Raw genomic sequence first — 17,500 nt, 5'->3', positions numbered from 1 at the left:
ACAACACACACACACACACACACACACACTGCGAAGACAGCCAATCCAAGACAGCCAATCCAAGAGAAGAGTCCTCCTCACAGGGTGTATACGTCTCCGTCTGCAGGGGGTTAGGGTGGAGGTCTCGGAAGATGGCCCCGTCCTCCTTACCGCGGTCCAGCCAGCGGCCACAGGGGAAGACCAGCTTCTCACCCAACGACGGAGCGTCCACTTCCACCCAGTCTAGAAACCAGCCTGGAGAACCGCCTGGTTATGCAGTCCCAGACACACATGAAGATATTCAGACTTGTTTAGTTATTTATTTATTGGATGCCCATTAGCTGTGGCAATGCCACAACTATTCTTATTGGGGTTCACTTATTCAATAAAATCAGTTCATCAACATAATGCCATTAGATTACTCTGATGAAGACGCACTGCGTTGAAACGTTAGTCATGCTTCCACCACAATAAATAACATCAAAATGCATCCTGTGTGCTCCAGTCATCCTTGGCCCAGTCTCCTTTGAAGTGGACCAGCTTGCTTTCAACTAATGTCATTAGATGTAGGCCTAAATCCCTCTAGGTGCACTGTACAAACTTCTTCTTCATTTAGGCCTTCTTCATTTAGGAAAGATTTTTTTTAAATCATTGAAGTACCCATTACTCTCTCTCTCTCTCTCTCTCTCTCTCTCTCTCTCTCTCTCTCTCTCTCTCTCTCTCTCTCTCTCGCTCGCTCGTACCTGAGTTGTCATGACCGATTCGAAGCTTCTTCAGTTGGCCAAGGTCGACAGCCTCCACTGTAAACTCATCAATCATTCCCACCTCAAACTTGTTCTTGTGGGTTTTAGAGGCCTTCAGCTTGATGATGCCTGCCAGAGAGAAAAGAACTGTAACATCGCTGCATTTGCAATAAGAGTCATGTGCGCCAGAACCTGGCTCTCGGCAGACGAATGTGGATCCACCTTGTTCCACAAACATCCATCTGGAGCTGGTACTCAGTGTTGCCAGATCGGCCGGTTTCCCACCCAATTGGACTACGGTATTTAGGAAGTCCGTCTGCTGGTAAAAATGGCACTTTTTGGCAAATTTTTGGCCATATAGAAATCAATAGAATTGGGCTGTATTTGGCCCCTCCAGGCGGGTTTTGAGCATTTTTTGAGCTGTAAATCATCAGTCTCATCTGGCAACCGTGCTGGTACTATGGCTTACTGTAGGGTTGCCAACGGTCCCTTGAAAAACGGAAAATCGTCCCGTAATTAGACATAAAAGTACAGGTTACGTATTGAGCTGAAACGGAACACGGGACGTTAAAATACATTAAAATGCAGGACATTGCATCTAAGAAATGCAATATTTTCTGGGGAGGACCCCCACACACCCTGCCTTACTGAAGTGTCCCGTATTCCTTCCATTGCTAGTTGGTAACCCTAGTCTTAGCCAGTGTACTTTTATCAAAAATCCTTGCGCATGATTGGAGAAACCACTTGTCTGACATACCGTATTTAATTGTGCTACTCTACAGGTATACTCACATATTCGACAGTATAGGAAAAAGAGCTCAGGTGTGAACAGGAGCATGCTAACGCTAGTACGGTACCTGTGTCATCTTTGCTGTTGATAGCGTAAACACAAGAGGTGTGAGCAGAAACAGGCTAATGCTATGACGTTACCTGTGTCATCTTTGCTGCCGTACAGGATAGCGTAAACATTAGCATCTGTCCCACCATACTTCTTGTCACCCGTCCTCACGCTCACGTTGAATGTGGTTGTCATGGCTACATACAAATAGTAAAGATATTGATCTCTCAATAGTTAATAATTTGCATTAATTACTTCATGCAGAACATTCCTACTGAAATACCATAGAGCATTCACACATTCTTTGTAATCAAAACCATTGTGAGAAATCATGTTTTAATGTAGGCCTACTGTTTTTAAAAATGCCATAGGTTTTTGTCATGAAATAATTCAAAAGGTGAACCTTGTATTACACTGATTACAGTACAGCACAATACAGTCTAAAAATAATGTACATCTCAGGTAGATTAAACTGCGTTATTGTACATGCATATGTGTGCGCATGTGTGTGGACCCCCGTGTGTGTGTGTGTGTGTGTGTGTGTGTGTGTGTGTGTGTGTGTGTGTGTGTGTGTGTGTGTGTGTGTGTGTGTGTGTGTGTGTGTGTGTGTGTGTGTGTGCATGTGTGTGTGTGCGCATGTGTGTGTGTGTGTGTGTGTGTGTGTGTGTGTGTGTGTGTGTGTCTGTGTGTGTGTGTCTGTGTGTGTACGGTACACGTGTGCATGCGTATGTGCCTGTATCCGTGTTGGGTTGGCTATACAGCACCTTTCTGCTCCAGGCCCAGGGTGGGCGCTCCTCCCACTACTCCGTCCTCATCTTCCTCTTCCTCCCTGTGCATGAAGGCCTCGTCCACGGGCACCAGCTCCCGAGCAAGCTGCCCATCATCCTCATCCACCGCCAGCCACCGCATACACGGGAAGTAGTACCTGGTGTACACACACACACACACACACACACACACACACACGCACGCATGCATGCACACACACACACACGCACGCACGCATGCACACACACTCACACGCACGCACACACACACACACACGTATGCATGCACACACACACACACACACACACACACACACACACACACACACACACACACACACACACACACACACACACACACACACACACGTATGCATGCACACACACACACACACACACACACACACACACACACACACACACACAGAAATATGCATGCACACACACACACACACACACACACACGTCACGTGCGCATACACACACACGCACACATGCACGCACGCACACACACACGCGCACCCACACACACGCACACACACACACACACACACACACATATGCATGCACACAGACACACACACACACACACACACACACACACACACACACACACACACACACACACACACACACACACACACACACACACATGCTTTGAGATGCTAGTAAGAAATCCCAACAAAGCTGCAACGCTGCAACAAATGTTTAAGTCCTCTCTCTGTATTTTTTCATTGGCATGCTCTACTATAGGCATATATCTGTGATCTTACGTAATACAGTGTGTGTGCTCCCTTAACACGTTAAAAAGATCCCCTGATTTAAATTTGCTGCTACCCGCATGGCAATGACCAAGCTGTAATGCATTGCTGAAGACTCTGTAAGAGTCTCTATCTCTCAGAATGTTGCAGTAGTGTAGTACTTTGGCAGTAAAGTCTTCTCAGCGACTATTACAATGTACGCTAACACTTGATAATAATGTCTGCTTATAGAGCATTAACTAATAATACTTAGTAATGAACAAATGATTAACAAAATATGATTAACAAATGTTTGTAAATGACTTGGAAATGTTATGTTAATATGTTATACTCATCATGGAACTGTGGCTACGATTGAAACTCACATGACGTCTGAGAGAGTTTGGAGAAAAGAGCACTTTCTACTTTTTTCTAAGTTTTTAAAAAATTCTTGTACCATATTTGTTTAAATAAAACTAAAACTTTATTCAAGCATAACATAGCGCAGAGCCTATGTTAAAACCAAAATTGTAATGGCTATGTCTTAATCTGTTACTTGCAGCTCTCGGTAATGTCATAGCAATGTTGTTATGATGTAGTTGAGTATTTTCAGCAAATAGTGCATTGCCCCGCCAGCGACCCCATCTGCAGTAAGAGGCTACAAATAGAAACTCACGTGACTTCTTCCTTGGTGTCGACGACTTCAACGCGATCGAGGAACCAGGCAGGACCCGCATTAGTGTTGTCATGGCGAATGCGGAGTTTCTTGAGCGGCCCAAGGTCAATCGCTTTGACAACAAAAACGTCCTCCTGAGGAGGCCACCAACATGCCAGAGGTGTCAGACAGAGATGTCATCTCACAACATGGGTGTGTACGTGTGTGTGTGTGTGTGTGTGTGTGTGTGTGTGTGTGTGTGTGTGTGTGTGTGTGTGTGTGTGTGTGTGTGTGTGTGTGTGTGTGTGTGTGTGTGTGCGTGCGTGCGTGCATGCATGTTAGTATGAGCTAGGGTGACCAGATTTGGATTTGTAAAAAGGAGGACACTTTTTTTGGTCAGGGGGGGGTGGTCATCGGTGTATCTGTGTATCTACAGGTATGAAAGTAGGCCTATATATGGGTATGAGGTATGATAGTAGGCCTATAAAGTATCAACGCATCCAAAATGGTCATTTGTTTAAAAGCCACTCTAACTTTTTGGCATGCACATTCATTTGTCTACCATTTATGACAATTAAAATCTCTTCAGTTACGCCTATAGGCCTATCACATAATTTGTGTGATCATATGATGCAGAGTGTGCCTTTGTTACAATCCTAGATAGTAGGCCTAACACCTATATTGGAGTAGCTTAACATCAATGCAGCTCAATTTCATAGGCCTATTCTAATTTCTGCATTAGGTTTTTAAAAATAGATTCACCATCATGTAGGCCCATCTCAGCCATTCCCCACAAAGATGAACAGCATTAGGCTATATAACATTGGAAACTAAATATAAAAAACACAACATTTGTGGTTTTCAACTGAATTGATAATGAAGTTCTATTAGGCTACATTTTAGGCTTAATATGTTTATAAGACACCTCACAATTTACCCCTCCACTGTCATCCATTAGGCCTATTTAGATAGGCTATTTGTAGTGGCATGGTGCTCAGAGATTAGCAATGGGCACTGCAGTCATTAAGAGAGGAACTGGAGTTTTACCTACCATTAATAAGATAACCCACAGCGTTATCAATAACTGCAAAGGCAATAGACAGAAGAAGAAGCTGATGAAGAAAAAGCTTAATTTCTTAACTCAGGAATGAGTCCTTCTTGCTCCGAGAAATTGCTTTTGCAAATAACTTGGATATGTCAGATCATGAAAGAATTTTTAGGCTAAGTCTTGTGACAAGGTGTAACAAAACTTGTACCTCCCTAAATGATGGATTTGGTGGTGTTACTAGGCATACTCCTGTGTTAGATTACCTTCATACCTGGCTTCACACGCGGGATTTTTTTTTCAACTCCACTGCGAATGTGCATTTGCGTTTCTATCGGCATTGCAGTCCGTCGAACCGGCGGACAGATGCGCTTTCGCTTGTAAACATGGGGCGCACTGGCTAGTCCCCTAGGCTACTTCTTTCGGACACATGGTGCGAAGTGGCTAGATTTGATGAGAAGGGCGTGACTAATTTGTGAACGGTAGAGAGAAACCTGGAGTGGAGTCAAATGGAACGGAGTGAAAATTACAGTGCAGATGAATTAGGTCTATATTTCAGGCAGTCCAACAAAATCCCGGACATTTCTGAAATTCCCCCCGGACGTTTTTTTAGGTCACAAAAGTAGGACATGTCTGGGGAAAACCGGACGTCTGGTCACCCTAGTATGAGCGTGTGAGTGAGCATGTCTGTTTGAGTGAATCAGCTAATGAATGAGATCAGAAGAGTTAATGCCGTATGTTGTCATTCTGTCTCAGACTAATGTAGGTTTGTGCATGTGTGCATGTGTGCATGTGTGCATGTTTGGCTCACCTGGCCCCTCTCGAACTTGTTGAGATTGTACGCAGATTTGCGCAGATGTCTTTCTCCAGTGTCTGCACTCTCCCCGTAAAGGTTGACAAAAACTTTGGCATCAGTCCCCGCTCCGAACATAGTTCCGGTAAACACGTGTATCTCATATGTATTCTCTGCATACACACGCACGCACGCACGCATGCACGCACGCGCACACACACACACACACACACACACACACACACACACAATCCCACAGAGACATACACACACACACACAGACACACGCAAATTTCAACATATACACGTAGCTTCAATGCAACACGTACACATATTAACATATGTCTTTCAGTGGTGGTAAATTACAAAAAATAAATAAACTGAATAAATAAGACAAGTTCCCTTTCACTCTCTGTATTTGTTATTTGCCATTAATGGATTTACAGTTACAAAACATACATGACACTATTTCTAAACCCTTACACTCACTCTGATGTCACAACTACCTTTCAAGATAGCAAAAATTAACATAAATTCTCAGTACAATAGACACATTTTGTAAATCAATACATACAATTCTTTGCTTATTGAAACCTGTGTCTCACTTTTGGAGGAGCGAGAACCGGTTTTGCATTTCGTATGAGCCTAATGTGTTCGCAGACTGGAAAGAACACCACAGGTGTGGAAAAATGTGTGTAAGCACCAGACTTGTACGAAATTCCGAATTGGATGAATTCAAATTCACAGTAATGCCATAATATGAACACTAGGTAGTGTCATTACCTTGAATTTCTTTGAATTTAATCTACACCACCCAATGAGAGTGCATAGAACACTAGTGTTCAGATAATATGAACACTAGGTGGTGGTGTTCTATGTACTCTCAATGGGTGGTATAGATTAAATTCTAAGAAATTCAAGGCAATGACACCACCTAGTGTTCATATTATGGCATTACTTTGAATTTCAATTCATTCAATTCGGAATTTCGTACAAGCCTGGTAGCACTTATAAAAACAAAAAAGTTTGTACCCTCAAGTTCATCGTAGTCGTCCGCCCGCAGCTCCACCACGATCTCGCCGTCCTCCTCGTCCCTGGCGAGCCAGCGACTGCACGTAAAGGCGAAGATCTGCACCACCTCCTTCCACTCCTCCGTCGGCCCCTCGTCCTTCTTCTTCTTCTTCTTGTCCTTCTTGTCTTTCTTCTTGTCCTTCTTCTCCTTCTTCTCCTCCTCCTCCTCCTTCTTCTCGATTGGCACGAGCGCCATGATGAGGCGCCGGACGTGGACGCTCTCCAGGAACCAGCCGGGCGCCGCGCCCGAGCCGTCATGGCCGATGCGGATCTTGAACACGCGCCCCACGTCATGAGCCTCGAACTGGGGAGGCCCAATGGACGAGGTGGAAAAAGTGGAAGTAGAAGTCAATTCATGGAGTACAACACTAAGAACATGAACATTACATTACATTACATTACACTTACATTAATGTAATGTAATGTAATGCAATGTAAAGTAATGGAATGAACATTAAACACACAAACCTAAAGACAGAGAGCCTCAAATTGGAGAAGGCAATGAGAAGTGGTCAGTAGAGTAGGCAAGAGGGAGCCACTCTACTGTATTTATTGCAACTGGACATCCAGAGTCTCAGACTGGAGAGGGCAATGGCAGAGGTGTCAAAAGTAGACGTAGAAATAAATGTATGATGTTGTATAACACTAAGAACACGAAACAACAGTAGAAAGCGATATTACACAGGTCCCCTTTCATCAGGCCAGAACTGAGGGAGCCTTTTGGATGAAAGTGGAAATGTCTGCCAATGGCACATGTAATTCAAAGACAACTGATAAAAGGTGCCCATGAAGGAAGTCCCCCATAAGTCTCTTGAATAATATTGGAAACAAGATGTAATTTTATATTTCACATTACTTTCATATTTTTTTATCAATTAAATGAGGTCTGAATTGTCTGACAATGAACTGGAGTTCTTTGGGCAGAATAAATTAAGACATGAATATTTTTACACGGAGGTACAACGTGGCACACGTCCTTGGTTGTCCCGAGCGTATCTCGGTTAGGTAAGGACTTGACCCTTTGCTTTCGGTATTGTTCTGTTACTATATTGAGATGGCTGTCTCTTGTCCACATCAAAGGTGTCACTTTCACATACGTTCCCCTGACCAATGTTATCGCAGGAGCTATCAAAGGTTTCCATTTCGCACAAGTTAAAGATATTTAAGTATCGTCTGGCTCCTGCCAGATCTCATGCCTCTCACCTTTACACACAAGCACGTCTGAACACCCTATATGCCTGCAGCGCACAACATGGACTATATACACATGCAAGTACAGTCATTTTAAAACACACACACACACATACGTGCACGCACACACACACACACACAGTGCAGAGCTTCAATTGACTACCATTTATACAGTATGTAACAAAATAATATCTGACTGTCCCGAGACCAAAGCAAAAACCCCTAACCAGGTTTTTGTATCCTAATGGGAACTTTTGGATCCCACACCCCACACACACACACACACAGACACACACACAGACACACACACACAGAGACACACACGCACACACACACACACGCGCGCGCACACACACGCACAGACACACGCACAGACACGCACGGACACACACACAGACACACACGCACAAACACACACACACACACACACACACACACACACGAGAGAGAGAGAGAGAGAGAGAGAGAGAGAGAGAGAGAGAGAGAGACAGAGGGACAGAGAGACAGACAGAGAGAAAATATAGTCACTGAAAAGTCATTACACATATGGGGTGGGCAAATAAATAGTTCAACACACCGCAAATATCTCTGTGGTTCCTCTTTCAAAGTTGTTTGACCGGTTTGAAACTCTCAGCACCTCTGTCTTGCCCTCGAGTCCGTAGATCTGTATAAACACTCGTGCGTTGGTACCGGCTGCAAACACGTCTCCCGTCAAAACTGTCACCTCGTAGTTGATCACTGGAAAGATCAGAGGACACATCAGATAATCATCTTTGACATTTTAAAGGGACACTGTGCTGGAAATGGTCAAAAAAGGTACTGCAACTATGCTGCTCATTGAAACTGGGTTGCCTATTTGATCTTTTCATGAAAGTTAACAAAGTAATAAACTAATGTTTTCTAGTATGGCCCAAGTACAGTCGTTTTTGCAGCTAAAAATGGCCATTTCTGGAAATTCAAAATGGCGGACCATGGAGAAGATCCCCCTTTTCCTGTATGAAAAGTGAAATTTTTCCAGTCATAATGAATACTTTGCATTTGATGGTGGTGGTAAGTAAGTATTCACGAAAAAGGTAACATTAGTGACTGGGTAGCATGGATTTTGGAGATAAAAAACTAAAAATCTCACACAGTGTCCTTTTAAGACACGGCCCAAGTTATACATTTGCTGTTACCAGAACATTTTATTATAGCAATGTAATAAAATTAGCAATATTATAACACACCACCCCATGCGGTGGTCTTATTTTTTAATCATCAGCAGCCTTAAAAAGTATTATATTTGATGATAAAAAATGTGCCCTATAGTAGGCTGTCTACCTATAGGCACTTGGCTGCCTACCTTCCCCCCCTGCATCGATATCGAGATATACATTGTATATCGAGATACATCAAACACTAATCGAGATTATTGTTTTTCTCAATATCAGCCAGTCCTAGCCAGAATGTTAACAAGTCGTAATGCATTACTAAAGGCCCTGTTTAATGTCATAGTAGGGCAGTACTTCACCGAAGAGCCTCATAGGACTAGGTGTGTGTGTGTGTGTGTGTGTGTGTGTGTGTGTGTGTGTGTGTGTGTGTGTGTGTGTGTGTGTGTGTGTGTGTGAGTGTGTGTGTGTGTGTGTGTGTGTGTGTGTGTGTGTGTGTGTGTGTGTGTGTGTGCGCGTGCATCTGTGAAGATTGTCGTTCAACTGGGCCATCTCGGTTAGGGGAGTTTAGTTGTCACCAACGTTACTTCTTCTGTGGCATGAAGACGTTTCTTCTGCTCGTCTGTCAAACTTGCGCAGTTCAGTTCTAATTCTGATGTGGGAATTAGAGGTGAGATGTGCAGAGGTAGCCAGGCCGCACCCTCCTAGTGACACAACACCTTCAGCATTGCCTCTAGTCAACCAGAGCAATACAAATATAGTTTCTGAGCTCCGGAAAAGTCGGGACCCCTCCCACTTCGTCGGGAAGCAAACAACCAGTAGCAAACTAAGGGAGGACGGTCAACCAGGCCGTTTGGGAAATGTTATTTGTTATGCTCTTGGTCAGACCAACTCTCGAAGAGATTTGAAAGTCGATGAAAATCAGGATAGTGAAGAGGTGGATACTATTGCTTGCCACCAATCAGAGCAATTCCACATTTGGACTCTGGAAAACAGTGTGACCACCTCACGACCACCAATTGCACCTTGGACTTTGTAAAACGACCAGGGGCGAACACTGGTATTGTGACAGGGGTCGGGGGGCGGGAGATATGTCAGGGCCCCCTCTGGCACATGTCGTGCTGGAGTCTGCCATCATAATGGGTTATAAATAACGCCTGGTCATTAAAGGGGTATGCCACTATTTTGGGGCTTAATACAGTTAAAATCGTTGGCCAGGGTTTATAAAGGTGGTAAAGTGTCTTATTTTTCATGTAAGCCATTGTCTTGCTTTAAGACAAGTTAAAAGAGGAAGCATGTCGCTAAGCTAGTGAAAGTCAATGGATCCGTGTAGCATGCTACATGCTACAGTGATCCATTGACTTTCACTAGCTTAGCTACATACTCCCTCTTTTAACTTGTCTTAAAGCAAGACAACGCTTAACATGAAAAATAAGACACTTTACCACCTTTATAAACCCCAGCCAATGATTTTAACTGTATTAAGCCCCAAAATAATGGCATACCCCTTTAAGTATATTAGTTGATAAATACTAAGCTTGCTGTTCAGCATAGAAATGTGCACGCTAATGGCACTGGGCCCACGAAATGTCATAGAAGGGGCCCCTGCAAGATGTTGGCGAACGAAAGCCATTGGCGGCAGCCCGAGGAATTCTGACAGACGAGCAGACAAAAGCCTCTCAAGCTACAAAAGAAGTGTGACCATTTGGAAAGTGGAAGAGTTTTCCAAATCAGAATCAGAAAATCAGAAATCCCTTTCCAAACCAGAAATCCCTTAGCATCAAAGGTTTGTGAAACACAGAAGCACAGTTAAAGCCTAGAGCTCCATATATCAGCATGTTCCCTATGAATTAATACTGTACGTCATTCTAGTTATAAGTGTAATCATACGTTACTAGTCCTATGAGGCAGAAGCCAGACATCCAGACCAGCACCCTTGCTGTATCATGACCTCTCGGGCCAGGAGTCGTTTTGCAGATGTTTGTAATGCCCTCAGATGTATTGTTAGGGCTTAAGTTAGTAAGAAAGACAACTGGACTTGGCACCGGCACAGAAGGGCCAAGTGTTGTTTTTGTTTTCCTGGATTGGGATGGCTTGATTAATTGGCCCACTCAAACGGAGCTTTTAGCCAGATTAAGGAGAGACTCTCTCGCCTCAGGCGACATGGCTCCAGCAGACAACATCTCCTCTCAGGTTTCCATGGGAATTGCTTGAGTTTTGCTATCATTGCCAGGCTCTGATTTCATTAGACACGTTTCCTCCTTTATCAGTAGGCCAGGATCCCGGCCAGTGTCTAGTGTCGTACATTCGATTCCTGCTCTCGATCTTTGGTGAGCAAACAATGCAACACAGGAAAATGTGGTGCCACGTTTTTTGCAGGCATTTAATGCAACATTTGCACAAAAAAATCAGGTGTTGACCAAAGTACAAAACACTTTTCAATGTTATTAATGATGATGTTAATAATGATGATGATGATTATTATAATAATTGGAAAATTGGTTACTAATAAAAAATGTTACTCAGTGGGTTTTTAATATTTGTTTTCATGTAAGGGTGTTGTCAGGGTATCCTGCCGATCATGAATTCTCTGCAAGCATTGGTCTGTCCATCTTGCCTTGTAAACCATTGCCGGATCTCAAATGGCGCACTTGTGCACTTCGGGCACTATGTTTTAGTGCGCAACTAATACGCCATACGCACTGAAACATGAACACTGAAGCGCACAAGTGCACCATTTGAGATCCAGCCCATGTCTCTCAGGGAGGACTGAGCCTGCATCCATGACAGGCCTCTGCATGCTACTGGTTTAACCCAGTAAGACATAGCGGCTGTTATAAAATAGCTGTTAGCATAATGACAATGACCTAGTCGTAATATACAGTATTACTAAAGGCCCGGCTTACGGACTGTCATAGTGGTGCAAACGTTTTTTTTTTCATCAATCTACTAGTAAAAAGGTGCATGTTAATAGGCTACGCTACAACCAGTCAGATCACCATTTCCTTTCTACTTAGCTACCAAAGGGGTCAGAGGCTGAACTATAGATTGCCATTCCCATAAACATGTCATGCCAGATCCAGATCATTGCCAGATCATTGTTGTTGTGTGTCGTAGTGTGTTTACTGTTTTGTAGTATTATACTGTAGAAAAATGAAATACTGTAAAATTTTACGGAACGGTAATAATGCTCATCATTTGTAGTTGTGATGCTCTTGGGTTAGAACATGTTTGTACAAGTATCAGCTTATTTGAGGCAAGTGGTATTTAGACATTTTATTTCACTTGTTATATATCACTTGTGGAGTGTAACGAAACTTGTTACAATCTGTACCTCAGGGTTAGACTTTAGGTGCAGTAAAAGTGCATAATATTTCATGTATTTACATATACATTTAAAAAGAATGGCAACTTGTTAAAAAATATACAAGGTATTTTATTTTCATTTTATTTTATCCTAAAGTACAGAACATTCAGCTCTCTGATTATTATTCCCACTCCTTAGCGAACCCATACCCATGGGCCATGTGTGGCTAAAGAACAAGTCAATTCCGACTGACATCATCCTAGTAGTATCGTATGTTTAGATTGCATAGTTTCAGAGATACATATACAGTAGGAGCAAAAGTAGGCTACAATATAACTGATGTAAGTTGGCTGCAACACTAGTAGATGTCAATACAGTACATAGTGGTTATTAACCTTTTTTTCTTAACGCACCCTCTTACCTGTGTCGAAGACAAGCCGTGCACCTCCAACCCAAACTTCTACATGTGTATACGCACTAAAAGTTATTTAAGTGATTAATACAATGATTCTGATTGAGACATACTTGAACATATTGAATGGATACTTTACATGGGGACCAAAATATGTTTTAATATGGTTTTGATTTGACCTAATTATAATGTTTGCTAGCAGAATTTTGGTCACAACCTTAACACAAACAAAATTCCCCGCACCCCCTGAAATCTCTGACGCACCCCCAGGGGGTGCCCGCACCCCAGGTTAAGAACCACTGCAGTACATAGTTGTTACACCTGCTATTAAACTGTACGTATGAGGTAGATATCTACTGTAACATACTGTAATATTTTACAGTGCATATACTGTAACAGTATTTTTGTTTTTACACCTTTGCATAGTTTAGATGGTTGAATTATAGTAATAGTTAATAATGTCAATAGTAATGGATACAATTGTTTGGGACATTAGAGGTGGGGAGAGGTAAGGAGGGGTGTATAATCTTACTGAGCTAGTATGTTCCATTGCCTCTTTGCTCTTTTCACCTCTGTACATGGAGAAGTGAATCTGAGCATTGACCCTGAACTGAGGACTTCTGTAACGCCGCACTATAACGGTGCAATATGTAATAATGTAACAAATTATTACATAATGTGGTGACAATCGCCGCATTGTGTAATAATTTACGCATTTCGTAATACATTTCTTGAACGCATTTCGTAATAACTTTTTTCTCATCTTGTAATAAATTATTACAAAATGCGAAATTTATTACGGAATGCGGCCGCAACTTTTTTTTTTGATGGAAATGTAATAACATGGTGCATTATGTAATAATCTATATGGATATGTTTTTTTCTGCACTTGGATTCAGTAGGCGCAGCACACATACATAGTCTCAGTGACATGGTATAGTCACTGCCCTCTCTCTCTCTCATTCTTCTCAGTTCTCAAACTGCTCGAGAGTCGCGAATGATGCGGTTAAAACCGTTAAGAAATAATTTCACAACTTATTGCGTGCAACGAGTCCAACGAATGTCTCGCACTTTCTGCTACATTACACCAATTTACAGCGACATTAAATAGGCCAGGTCTAAACACTTCACGAGGAGGTGAAAACTTGTCTTGCACTTGCGTGGGTCTGTGGCGAGAGAGAGAGAGAGAGAGAGAGAGAGAGAGAGAGAGAAGAGAGAGAGAGAGAGAGAGAGAGAGAGAGAGAGAGAGAGAGTGTGTGTGTGTGTGTGTGTGTGTGTGTGTGTGTGTGTGTGTGTGTGTGTGTGTGTGTGTGTGTGTGTGTGTGTGTGTGTGTGTGTACGCACGGAGACAAACCTGGCCCATATTGATCATAAGCCCCATCTTGGCTCTTTGGAAATATTCTTAACATTACAAAGGCTATTTTAATATTTTCCCCCAAACAACATGAATCAAATCCCAGGAAAAGACCAACCATTATAAGTGACTCGTGGGGAGCTGTCCATGCTGGTGGTGCTTAATTTTTCCCGATATTTGCCCGTGGAGTAGTGAGTCTTTCATGTCTGCCTACATGCGCGCCAGGGTCTGACCATGGTGCTTTTTGCCCGTGGAGTGAGGAGACTGTCTTCTTGCAAAGCAAGAAGTCATAGCACCCGAGAAAAATGCCACTCTTTGTCATATTTTCAATTTCAGTCCACTGTTCAGTAGGCCTATTAGGCTGCAATCAAATTCAATAGCCTATGCTCATCCACATGCACGCGAAAAACAATAACCCAAGCGGCGGGACTAATTCGATTATATTCCTTCCAAAAATGTCCGAACGTCACAAAAATCAGTTATTTGCATTGTCCGTAATTATACCAAACAAAAAGGTATCAATAAAAGAAATCAAGTCTTCAGTTTCGATAATCCACGTTACAAATCCTCAACAACAGCAAGCCATTCCTTCTCTGCTATGAAGCAGGCAACGGAACAAGTGCAGACAGTAGGCTATATGACCACGTTGATGCTGCACGGCTTGAAAGGATTCTGTCTAAATTAAATATCTTGAATAGCCTATATAGACCTAGGCCTAACTAGATTTGTTGCAATACAGATTCATTTTCTATAGCCAGAAGTGTTCCGTTGGACTGACGAAACCGAACACGATCAAGTTTGCAACTTCTTTCCCTCATGCGCTGTCCGTCAGCACCACCTGTCATCAGACGTCCGATTAGCTTTCATTACGTGCTGAGGGAAAAACTCTCGCCATTAGGCCCATGTGCTGTTGCACTGTTGTGAGGGATATCACCAAATAATTTAGATAAAAGTCAGAACATTATTTTGGCAATCTGTTCAGTCTGTTCATTTAAGTTTTTGGGTGCTCTTGGATATCGGGGATCAGTTCATGTAGAGAGAAGAGTTCATCCAGGCACTCCAAAATAAGGTGTCCAAACGGGAAGTTACATTAAAAAGCCTTTAATGGTACTGGGCTGGGGTTACATTAAAAAGCCGACATGTTTCGACCTCACCAGGTCTTCATCAGGGCTACGTTCACCATTGAAAAGAAAGGCCTCCCTTAAATAGTGACATCACCACATGTGACCCATTACGCACTAAACACATTTGCGCACACCAGAGAAAACAAAGATTAAAAAATAGCCTGGGGTAATAAGTGATGCCACAGAAAAAAATGACCAGAAGTACAAATAAGCATCACGAAACAACAAGTAAAATCAATATCCTCATTTAGACCAGGATAGCGCATGGCATCCAGTTGGTGTATCCAAAAAGTCTGCCTCTGATTAAGTCTTTTTAGCCTGTCCCCACCCCTCGGAAGAGGTTTGATATGCTCGACGCCCTGTATGCGCAGCAGAGAATCATTTTTACCATGGTATATTCATTGAAATGTTTCGCCATGGGATAGTCAAAATTGCCCACTCTGATAGCATACAGGTATTTATGTTCTGCTAGCCTATCTCGCATGCGCCTTTTTGTGCGTCCGATATAAAACAACCCTTCAGCGCAAGGACAAGTTAGGCGGTATATGACAAATGTAGAATTGCAATTAATGAAATCTCTCTGTCCGTATTCTCTCGTGGTTTTAGTATCCACAAAAGATTTGGCTTGTGTAACATTTGGGCAGTGAGGGCAGTTCATACATCTATAGGTGCCAATAGGTTTACGCAGCCAGGTTTCTCTCTTTTTCACCTGTAGGTGAGAGCGCATTAATTTATCTCCTAGGCTGGGTGCACTCTTTAAAGACACCATGGGTGGTTCTGGGAACACCTCACGTAGTTGCGCATCACTTTCAATAATGGACCAATTGTTCTTAATAATTTGCCTGATCCGCGTCGCTTGTGTGCTATATGTCGTAACAAAAAAAGGACGAGACTGCTGGTGGCGATGATGTTTCTTTTTGGTCAATAACGTGTTGCGTTGAAGGGAGCGCGCTTCACTGTATGCGTTTTGGATGGCTTTAGGGTGATAGGCTCTATCACTGAATCTTTTCTCCATCAGCTCGGCCTGCTCGTGAAAATCATTTTCGAAATCACAGATACGCCTAATCTCTGGAATTGGCCGTGTGGAATATTTCTAATGAGATGCGGGGGATGGAATGAATCCGCTCTCAGAATGGTGTTCCGAGAGGTCGCCTTTCTGAATAAGGTGGTGTGCAGCTGTCCCTCCGCGTCTTTATATATCGTCAAATCCAGAAAGTGAATATTAGTTAATGAATATTCCAAGGAAGCCACCCAAAACGCATACAGTGAAGCGCGCTCCCTACAACGCAACACGTTATTGACCAAAAACAAACATCATCGCCAGCAGCAGTCCCGTCCTTTTTTTGTTACGACAGTTCATAGATGTATGAACTGCCCCCACTGTCCAAATGTTACACAAGCCAAATCTTTTGTGGATACTAAAACCACGAATGAATATGGACAGAGAGATTTCATTAATTGCAATTCTACATTTGTCATATACCGCCTAACTTGTCCTCGCGCTGAAGGGTTCTTTTATATCGGGCGCACAAAAAGGCGCATGCGAGATAGGCTAGCAGAACATAAATATGGTATCAGAGTGGGCAATTTTGACTATCCCATGGCGAAACATATGAATACCATGGTAAAAATGATTCTCTGCTGCGCATACAGGGCGTCGAGCATATCAAACCTCTTCCGAGGGGTGGGGACAGGCTAAAAAGACTTAGGCCTAATCAGAGGCAGACTTTTTGGATACACCAACTGGATGCCATGCGCTATACTGGTCTAAATGAGGATATTGATTTTACTTGTTTTTTGTGATTTTTATTTGTACTTCTGGTCATTTTTTCTGTGGCATCACTTATTACCCCAGGCTATTTTTAATCTTTGTTTTCTATGGTGTGCGCAAATGTGTGTAGTGCGTAATGGGTCACATGTGGTGATGTCACTATTTAAGGGAGGCCTTTCTCTTCAATGATGAAGACCTGGTGAGGTCGAAACATGTCGGCTTTTTAATGTAACCCCAGCCCAGTACCATTAAAGGCTTTTTAATGTAACTTATCGTTTGGGCACCTTATTTTGGAGTGCCGATGAACTCTTCTCTCTACATGAACTGATCCCCGATATCCAAGAGCACCCAAAAGCTTAAATGAACAGACTGAAGACTGCTTGAGCTTCCAGCCACCTGTGTGCCTTTCATTGCCAAAATAATGTTCTGACTTTTATCTAAATTATTTGGTGATATCCCTCACAACAGTGCAACAGCACATAGGCCTAATGGCGGGAGTTTTTCCCTCAGCACGTAATGAAAGCTAATCGGACGTCTAATGACAGGTGGTGCTGACGGACAG

The 17,500-nt window shown here is 42.8% G+C and overlaps 1 protein-coding gene across 1 annotated transcript in view; it reads right to left on the bottom strand.

Moving 5' to 3' along the window:
• Positions 1 to 17,500, bottom strand: part of LOC134458693 (lipoxygenase homology domain-containing protein 1-like) — an 84,573-nt gene that overhangs the window by 34,003 nt on the left and 33,070 nt on the right. Inside the window, exons 22-30 of the mRNA XM_063211122.1 lie at positions 8,400 to 8,560; positions 6,783 to 6,935; positions 6,593 to 6,689; positions 5,579 to 5,733; positions 3,744 to 3,877; positions 2,325 to 2,485; positions 1,653 to 1,757; positions 723 to 851; positions 82 to 246 (exon numbers count right to left, since the gene is read on the bottom strand). Of these exons, the coding sequence (XP_063067192.1) occupies positions 82 to 246; positions 723 to 851; positions 1,653 to 1,757; positions 2,325 to 2,485; positions 3,744 to 3,877; positions 5,579 to 5,733; positions 6,593 to 6,689; positions 6,783 to 6,935; positions 8,400 to 8,560 (1,260 nt within the window). The remainder of the gene's footprint in view (positions 1 to 81; positions 247 to 722; positions 852 to 1,652; positions 1,758 to 2,324; positions 2,486 to 3,743; positions 3,878 to 5,578; positions 5,734 to 6,592; positions 6,690 to 6,782; positions 6,936 to 8,399; positions 8,561 to 17,500) is intronic.

This window comes from Engraulis encrasicolus, chromosome 11, assembly GCF_034702125.1.
Source record: "Engraulis encrasicolus isolate BLACKSEA-1 chromosome 11, IST_EnEncr_1.0, whole genome shotgun sequence".
Lineage (NCBI taxonomy): Eukaryota > Metazoa > Chordata > Actinopteri > Clupeiformes > Engraulidae > Engraulis > Engraulis encrasicolus.
The sequence above is the reverse complement of the archived record's forward strand: the minus strand, read 5'-3'. Positions and strand labels throughout refer to the sequence as shown.